Source organism: Corythoichthys intestinalis, chromosome 22, assembly GCF_030265065.1.
Source record: "Corythoichthys intestinalis isolate RoL2023-P3 chromosome 22, ASM3026506v1, whole genome shotgun sequence".
NCBI lineage: Eukaryota > Metazoa > Chordata > Actinopteri > Syngnathiformes > Syngnathidae > Corythoichthys > Corythoichthys intestinalis.
Window position 1 is genome coordinate 15,196,485 of NC_080416.1, and position 9,151 is coordinate 15,205,635.

The window sequence follows — 9,151 nt, forward strand, 5'->3', positions numbered from 1 at the left end:
GGGCTTTTATCTTATTTGAGGATTCGCTTGATTGTGATTGGTTGACAGCTCTTGTGCCGTCCTTCCGCTACCTGCTAGTTTCATACCTGAGGCACACCACATGATTTGTCAAACTTGATTAAATAAAAAGTTGTTTTAGCAACCAACCAAGGGCATAGGTTTGCATAGGGACTGTAGGGACATATCCAGTGGCGCCTCCAGAAATTTTTTCATAGGGGTGGCCAGATGGGGCCACTTAAAATCTTGGGGTGGCCAAAACTAAAAGCCATAATTTCAGGTTTTCATTATATTATTACAGTAAAGGTCAGGGGAAAACTATCAGAAAGACTTAAGGACACAGCTGATATATTTTGGTGTATTGTGTAATATTTGATGTTACTAATGATTTAATGTGCATAGTCCATAACTGTCCAGTCAACATTTTGAGTTCCACAACAATTCTGTTTTATTGTGTTATGTATATATTAGACATAAGGTGTACATTTAACTAGAGCTGTCAAACGATTAAAATTTTTAATCGAGTTAATCACAGCTTAAAAGTTAATTAGTCGTAATTAATCGCAATTCAAACCATCGATAAAATATGCCATATTTTTCTGTAAATTATTGTTGGAATGGAAAGATAAGACAGATATATACATTCAACATACTGTTCATAAGTACTGTATTTGTTTATTATAACAATAAATCCACAAGATGGCATTAACATTATTACCATTCTTTCTGTGAAAGGGAGCCACGGATAGAAAGACTTGTAATTCTTAAAGATTAAATGTGAGTTTGTATATTGTGACTAAATATTGCCATTTAGTGTATTTGTTGAGGTTTCAGTAAATGACACTGTTGCGACTTAACTGTTCCGCCCAAATGCATGATGGGAAGTGGCGCAACCGTGACTGTGTGTGGTGGCTGCAAATGCTATATCGTCTCTGTGTTGGGTACACTACAGAGTGTTAAGAAAAAGATCAACTCCTGTCATTCTTCCCCACGTCGCTTCCCACAATATTTATAGTTGCTGTGGGAGAGATGACAAAACTTTTGCCAATTAAAAGCACGGCCCCAATGAATGCTTGTATCTACTCCACACTGCCTCTTATCTCTGTATATAAGTAAAACGGCGCCATTGTAGGCTGTTTGCAGCAATGCGTGAATAAGTTGTACCGCGAATGCGTTAATTGCGATAAATATTTTCACGTGATTAATTTTTAAAAATTCATTTCCGCCCGTTAACGCGATAAATCTGACAGCCCTACATTTAACAAAACAAAATAAATGCATTCATTTGGGATGAGATGCATAACCGATGCTACACCAATCTAACGATATACTGGCAAGCGGGGTGGCCAGTGGGGTGGCCAACCAATTTATAGGGGTGGCGGCCACCCCTGGCCACCCCCTGGTGGCGCCACTGATGTTGAGACTTGCATTGACCCATCTTCACTTGTTGAATGTGCTAGTCCATTATTCCCCCTCAAACGCAAGTTTGATTGGCTGATGACTTGACATTTACCCACGTTCACAACAGGTGTTCTGTCAAATTTTTCACCCTGATACTATTTTGCTCCGGAAGCTTTTGTGGTGGTGAATAAACACTCTTTTACATCCCAGTTGGATTCTCAAAGTTATCCAAAGGTGCTAAATAAACAAGAGAATATTAGATTATTTTTTTGTGCCCTTCCCTAAAACTTGACGGTAAATATCCTTGGCCGCAGGCATATTTTGAGTTTTTTCTTGGCTTTAGCCACATATTATGCAGAATGGACTTGGTTGTAAGCTCCTCTTCTGGCTCAGCAGGTGGCCTTTTCCCCGTAAAACAGCTGTCCAAAGACGTCGCCGCCCGCAGCACACAGCCAATAGCAGCTAACGTTAATGTTTACATTGACTGACGCGAGGCTGCTTTGGGTGTGCAAACACCCCAGTAGTGGCTGCCAACCACTAGACGGCGACGTACGCAAATCTCTACTCAGATTAGTGAAGAGGCACAGGCCAGATTGCGGTTGTGAACAAAGTATTTATTATTTTTCTCTGCGGCCCAGAAGCAAGTGGCCATGGACTGGTACCGGTCCCAGGCCCGATGGTTGGGGATCCCTGCTGAGCTGCTATATGTAATAAAATGACCATATTATGCCTAAAAGATGACACAAAAACAATCAAATTTAGACCAAAAACACTATGACCCATTACTTGTCCAAAGAGGATGAGTGCCCTCTAGTGGAGAAAAAACATTGTTATCTCTGAATGGTATAATAGTCATGAGTTTATCGATGCGACACCTCATTGGTGAAACAGGTAGCGCTACTGTCGGCATCTCTGGCAAAATTAAAGTCAATATGTATGAAAAATGTAACGACTCTAGTGCCAAGCATGTGCCGGTATGATATTCTGAACGTATGATAACCTTAAACAAAATATCAAGTTATCACGGTATTGCAATTACAGCTCTAAAATGTGTTACTTTTTTCAAAACATATTAGTAAATTGGAACATGTTAAGTAAAAAGTCTTAGTCTTTTGTAAGCGTTTCAGCCAACCGAATCGGAAAAAGGAGGTTTTATGTCAGCCAAGTTGAGAACAAACCTGATAGAATTAACCGATGTGAAGTTATGAACAGCATCTACTGCTCCATATATCACAGCAAATGTAATATATGACAACAACAATGTAAAGTGACACCAAATGAGCATGTTTTGTATTCATTGCTTTTCATTTTTTTTGCGCTAGTATTTATTGCTTTTCATCTTTTGGTGTATCTGTGAGTTGTTCCCAGTGTTGTCAGTAACGCGTTACTGTAATCTGGTTACTTTTTTCAGTAACGAGTAATCTAACGCGTTTGTTTTTCTACACCAGTAATCTGATTAAAGTTAGTTTCCTTAGTGTTTCTGCGTTACTATTTTTCCATTGCCTCATAACGTATGTAGAATGAAGAATATTGTAGTCATGTACGAAGAGCATTTTGAATAGAAAATGCTAAAATAAAAGGTTCCCGGTACGTGTTACCAGGTGAGTTTTTTTCCTTCATTCTGGAGGGTATCAGCAAAAGGTTGGACCCCCTACATGCGCAGCCGTTTCGTAGCTTTGCCGTAGCAACGATGGGCAGTCATCGCTCCAAGTTGGCAAGCTTTGTTTACTTCATATGCGTGTTGCAGATTTATGCCGTGAGATGATGTGTTCGTTTAGCATCTGTGGGATGTGTTGTAAGTCCGATTGAGTGTAAAGTGCTTAGTTGCCGCCACGTTTTGTGGCCAAATTGACCGCGTGTGCGTTGAGAGGAGTACTTCCGGGTTATGCACGCGCATCCGCGCCCGCCACCACCTTTGCAATTTTGTGCAGTCCATTTGCATTGTTTTTACATTGGCTCTGATATGCTGTTAACCATAACCCAAAATTCAGAAGTTTTGACATTAGGCTTAATCTTAGAGTTAGCGGGGTTTAATTGGTCGGTGGAGTTGATTTCAACCAGTTCCATGCAGTTTGTCAGATATTTCTTAGTTTCAGGGCTCCAGAGTGGCTAAGCTAGCACGAAATTCAGATATTCCCCTTTAAATTCAATCATTGGAAAGTCAATTACATGTGATGACATTTTTCTGTTGTCATTCTTATGTTGAGGCGGCAAAGGGAGAAAAACGGGTAAAAAGTAACTGATAGATTACTTTTAAAGTAACAGTTACTTTGATAATGAAGTAATCAGTAAAGTAACTAGATTACTTTTTTGAGGCGTAATCAGTAATTAAATTACTTTTTCAAGTAATCTGTGACAACACTGCTTGTTCCCCAAGGCAAACGTGTGACTTCCACATGTTGAAGCATCCTGTTACAACCTAAGTTATGATATATTTTGTGATTGTATTTATTTAGTGGCGAAGGGAACCAAGACAATTCTATGACATATATGGTTCAACTTGCTTTATTTTCAATGTGCTGAGTTCATGTGAATTTTCTGCATTGTTCGTCTTGCAAAAACAAAGTGAGTGTCATCGTAAAACGGGGCTTCACCACAGATATGTTAAAGTGCTGACCTCTTGTGGCTATTTTGAGCAATTGCATTCAGTTATGCTTCAACATCAAACTGCTTATGTACGGTAGCCTGCAGGGGTGCCCATTACGTCGATCGCGATCGACCACTAGATCAGGTAGCTTGTGGCATTAAAAAAAAAAAATAATAATAATAATAATTTTGTTGTAAATGGTGTTACACTTATATAGCACTTTTCCACATTTTAAGGCGCTCAAAGCGCTTTACACTATCTCGACATTCACCTACTGGTGACGCAGCACTAGGAGCAACATGAGGTTCAGTATCTTGCTCAAGGATACTTAGGCAAGTTCATCAGGGCGAAGAATTGAACCCAAAACCTGTGGGTTGGGGGACGACTATTCTACCACTGAGCCACGCCACCCCACTTTTTTCCCCATTATATTCATGTTTTATTCAAATGTGTTTAATACGTCTGGCATTTGATGTTGAAAACTTAAGACTTCTTTCATGTGTAATAAAGGAAATATCTAAACAGTTGACAGAATCTTTCAGAATCCAAACGTCTCACGTAAAATACAGATTAAATTCACATTGTGTTTTACATGACAATCCTGAAATCGAAATAATGCAGATTGGAATAAGTGTTGCAGCACCATCTAGTGGCCTCTGTGCTGTCTTGAAAAAAATGATACAAGATATAATATGAATGTTTACAAAATATATATAAAAACAAATGACACTTGACAAGTCAACAATAGAAAAATTATTTTAAATGATTTGGGCTTGAAAATAATTTGCATCTTCGAATTCCTAATTTCTCATTTTCTTCAAGCAAGCAAAAAAAAAAAAAAAAAAAAATGCATGCTTGCCGCTTTCGCCATCCCATTCTATTTTGGAGTGCTTAAGTTGTAAACGAGATTCACATGACACTAACAAACAGAAAGAAAAGCCAACTGTGTAGTAGTCTTTAGTGTGGACGTTCTGTTTACTTCTGCAAGAAGAGGAGACATGAGAGGCCGAATCCAGTAAGGTACATGCAAACTTTTTGTTTATTTTACTTGGACAAAATTTAAATGAAAGAAAAAATCAAAATAGGATGCACATTTCTTGCACGATTCTGCTTTTGAGCCTGTTCGTCCACGTTCATTCATCTAATTTGGACCACGACTGGCTTAAGTGGACCCTCCAGCATGGCAAGATTTACCCGAACCAGGTCAGACTATACAATTGGACAGAGTTTACATGATGTATGACGTAGCTGACTTTTTATTTTTATCAGACTGAGGCAGCTTTCAGAAGAGCTGTGTGGGACCGGAATGTACGAATGGTACTTGAACACAATCGGGAAGTCTTGCGGGGGCGACGCAACTTCACACTTGGTCTGAACCACTTGGCAGACATGGTGGGGGTCCAGTTTTGACTTTTAAGAACATTGCAACCTCTGGTGGCCAAAATATGTACTTTCCTTTTGTCCGTAAAGACATCAGAGGAGGTGAATCAGAAGCTGAACGGTTTGAAGGTGGACGAAGTGGCTTGGGTCACAAATTACACGAGAAAGGTGACGTTACCTCGCAGTTTGGACTGGAGGACTAATGGGCTTGTTGGTCCTGTCCAAGACCAAGTAAGACAAATAATTGTCCCACCCACCCAAAAAAAAATCTTAATTCCCGAACCACCTCTTTCTAAAAAAAGGTTGTTGAATGAGTCCTCTTTCGAAATGTTTTCTTTTTGTCTGTAAAGACATCAGAGGAGGTGAACCAGAAGCTGAATGGTTTGAAGGTGGACGAAGTGGCTCGGGTCACAAATTACACGAGGAAGGTGACGTTACCTCGCAGTTTGGACTGGAGGACCAAAGGGCTTGTTGGTCCTGTCCAAGATCAAGAAAGACAAATATTCACCCCCCCCCCAAAAAAATCACTCTTAATTCCCGAACCACCTCTTACCAAAAATAAGTTGTTGAACAAGTTCTGTTTTGAAATATGTACTTTCTTTTTGTCTCTAAAGACACCAGAGAAGGTAAACCAGAAGCTGTACAGCTTGAAGGTGGACGAAGTGGCTCGGGTCACAAATTACATGAAGAAGGTAAAATTATCTCGGAACTGGAAGACTAAAGGGCTTAATGGTCCTGTTCAAACCAAGTAAGACAAATAATTATCCTCCCCTCCCAAAAAAATCAGTCTTAAGTCTTAACTAATTGCCGAACCACTTAGCCCCCCCCCCCCCCCAAAAAATGTTGTTGAACGAGTCCACTTTCAAATATGCACTTTATTTCTGTAAAGACATCAGAGGAGGTGAACCAGAAGCTGTATAGCTGAAGGTGGATGAAGTGGCTCGGGTCACGAATTACACAAAAAAGCTGACATTACCTCGCAGTTTGGACTGGGGGACTAAAGGGCTTGTTGGTCCTGTACAAGATCAAGAAAGACAAATATTCATCCTCCCCCCCAAAAAATAACTCTTAACCAATTCCCCAACCACCTCTTTCCAAAAAAAAAGTTGTTGAACGAGTCCTCTTTCAAAATATGTACTTTCTTTTTGTGAATACATCAGAGGAGGTGAACCAGAAGCTGTATAGCTTGAAGGTGGACGAAGTGGCTCTGGTCACAAATTACTCAGGGAAGGTGACGTTACCTAGCAGTTTGGACTGGAGGACTAAAGGGCTTGTTGGTCCTGTCCAAGACCTAGAAAAATGTTCACCCCCCCAAAAAAAAAAAACCCTCTTACTTATTTCCCGAACCACCTCTTTCCAAAAAAAGGTGATGAACGAGTCATCTTTTAAAATCAAAATTTATTTTTGTCTGTAAAGACTCAGAGGAGGTTAATCAGAAGCTGAACGGTTTAAGATGGACGAAGTGGCTCGGGTCACAAATTACACGAGGAAGGTGACGTTACCTCGCAGTTTGGACTGGAGGACTAAAGGGCTTGTTGATCCTGTCCAAGACCAAGAAAGAGAAATGTTCAAACCCCCGCCCAAAAAAAATCCCTCTTACCTATTTTCCGAACCACCTCTTTCCAAAAAAAAAGCTGATGAACGAGTCATTTAAAATCAAAATTTATTTTTGTCTGTAAAGACGTCAGAGGAGGTTAATCAGAATCTGAACGGTTTGAAGATGGACGAAGTGGCTCGGGTCACAAATTACACGAGGAAGATGACGTTACCTCGCAGTTCGGACTGGAGGACTAAAGGGCTTGTTGGTCCTATCCAAAACCAAGTAAGACAAATCAATAATAAGTAATTCCCTAACCTTTTCTTTCCCAAAAAAAAGTTGAACGAGTCCTCTTTCAAAATATGCACTTTATTTTTGTAAAGATATCAGAGGAGGGGAACCAGAAGCTGAACATCTTCAAGGTGGACGAAGTGGCTCGGGACACAAATTACTCAAAGGTGACATTACCTCGCAGTTTGGACTGGAGGACTAAAGGGCTTGTTAGTCCTGTCCAAGACCAAGTAAGACAAATAATAATCATCCTCCCCCCAAAAATCATTAATTCCCGAACCACCTCTTTCAAAAAAAGCTGTTTAACGAGTCCTGTTTCCAAGGGAATTTGCGGGTCTTGTTGGGCGTTTAGCTCTCTGGGAGCCCTGGAGGGCCAAATGAAGAAGCGAACCGGGAACCTGGTACCCCTCAGCCCGCAAAATCTCCTTGACTGCAGCAGCGTGGACGGCAACCACGGTTGCCGAGGTGGTTACATCACCAAAGCCTATCGATATGTCATACGCAATCGAGGCGTCGATTCCGAAAGGTTCTACCCGTACGAGCGCCAGGTCCGACGTGCTACATTTACTACGCTATCGTGACTAGCAAAATAAGAATTTTTGTCTTTCCAGAGTGGAAAATGTCGCTATTCGCCGAAAGGGAAGGCGGGCTACTGCTCTAATTTTCGCGTGCTCCCCGGTGGCGACGAGAGGGCGCTGAAGGCCACCTTGGCTGATGTCGGACCCCTCGCCGTGGCCGTCAACGCTATGCTTCCGTCTTTCCATCTCTACAGAGGAGGTGAGACCAACTTACGGAATTTTACATATCATATTTTTAATCAAGTCATTTCATCAGCTAGGCATCTATGACGACCCCGACTGTGAAGCCAAGTTTATCAATCACGCTGTTTTGCTGGTGGGCTACGGTTCCGATAGAGGACGAGAATTCTGGCTGCTCAAGAACAGGTACAAAATTGGCGCAGTTTGACGTCAATGGAAGTGAGTCAGATAAATGTTTGCAGTTGGGGGTCCGCCTGGGGAGAAGACGGCTTCATTCGGATCAGCCGGAACCGGAATAACGTGTGTGGCGTCGCCAACTTTGCAGTCTATCCTCAACTATAAACAATAAACCAAGAGTCATTGTTGGTTTGTCTCAGAACATTTTCTTTTTTAAAGGTGCGTTCCATACAGTGTTCATCATCAAAGTCCTTGTCCGCACGTATGAAGGCTCAAGCATATATACATTACACTAATATATGTATATACATGTGTGTATATATATATACTATTACATATACAGTATACACATTATATATATATGTAGTCTTTATATAGAAAACAAAACCACTACCAAAAATAATCATCTTTTTTCATAGCAGCAAAAAAGAGGAAACTAAAAAGAGAAAAATGAAATATATTTACAGTACAGCTTTTTCAGATGACAAGGCATTTTACAACTCTTGTTTTCCCATTCTTTGAGTACTTTCATTTCTCATGTCTGTTTATATATATCGCATCTCAGTCCTCTTCAACCACATGTGATCCAGTTGTCGGGGACAGCCGGACGGACGGTGGAGCAAACACGGCTTTCACTTAACAGTGCAAACTCTCAGTCGGGTGTGTATGTGTTACAATTGAATGCAGAAAAAAAAAGTCATTTATTGGGGGGAAAATAAATGGCAAAACAAATAAAAACCCAAAAGACAGACAACTACTACATCCAATTTAAAGCAAATATTTTTTTTTTCAAAAAACAAAACTAACAAAACCCCAAAGCAAAACTAATGAATCCAAATTAAAGAAAAAAAAAAATTGAAAATAAGGTACAAATGCTGAAACTAATTTTTATTCCACCAAACAAAAAGCAAACAAAAACCATACCAAATCAAAGAAAAAAAAGATCCCTAAAACAAAAAAAAGAACTAACACTAACAAAAAAAATCTTTTATCCAAAAAACAATACATAAAATGAAATACAAT

At 40.1% G+C, this 9,151-nt stretch overlaps 1 protein-coding gene across 6 annotated transcripts; it reads left to right on the plus strand.

Annotated features, from left to right (window-relative positions):
* Positions 1-5,042: 5,042 nt before the first annotated feature.
* ctss1 (cathepsin S, ortholog 1) lies at positions 5,043-8,783 on the plus strand. Of its 6 annotated transcripts, none has more exons than XM_057827236.1 (10): positions 5,043-5,188; positions 5,255-5,377; positions 5,456-5,596; positions 5,716-6,057; positions 7,047-7,187; positions 7,286-7,423; positions 7,517-7,741; positions 7,805-7,970; positions 8,032-8,137; positions 8,194-8,783. In XM_057827236.1, exons 1-10 carry the CDS (start codon positions 5,072-5,074, stop codon positions 8,291-8,293), a joined length of 1,599 nt encoding a protein of 532 aa, XP_057683219.1. In that variant the 5' UTR covers positions 5,043-5,071; the 3' UTR covers positions 8,294-8,783. The 6 variants fall into 6 exon arrangements, 5 of the variants coding, with proteins under 5 accessions (XP_057683219.1, XP_057683221.1, XP_057683217.1 ...); XM_057827238.1 differs by having other exon boundaries at positions 5,716-5,793; positions 5,980-6,057; positions 7,286-7,741; XR_009061834.1 differs by having other exon boundaries at positions 7,286-7,741; positions 8,028-8,137; positions 8,194-8,209.
* The last annotated feature ends 368 nt before the right edge of the window (positions 8,784-9,151 follow it).

What these genes read in the sequence shown, in the direction of transcription:
- ctss1 (XM_057827234.1), top strand. Translation starts at nt 5,072, where the DNA reads ATGCACATTTCTTGCACGATTCTGCTTTTGAGCCTGTTCGTCCACGTT. An exon ending in TGAACCACTTGGCAGACATG is followed by an intron (nt 5,378 to 5,455) that starts GTGGGGGTCCAG and finishes TTGTCCGTAAAG; the next exon opens with ACATCAGAGGAGGTGAATCA. An exon ending in TCTACCCGTACGAGCGCCAG is followed by an intron (nt 7,742 to 7,804) that starts GTCCGACGTGCT and finishes TTGTCTTTCCAG; the next exon opens with AGTGGAAAATGTCGCTATTC.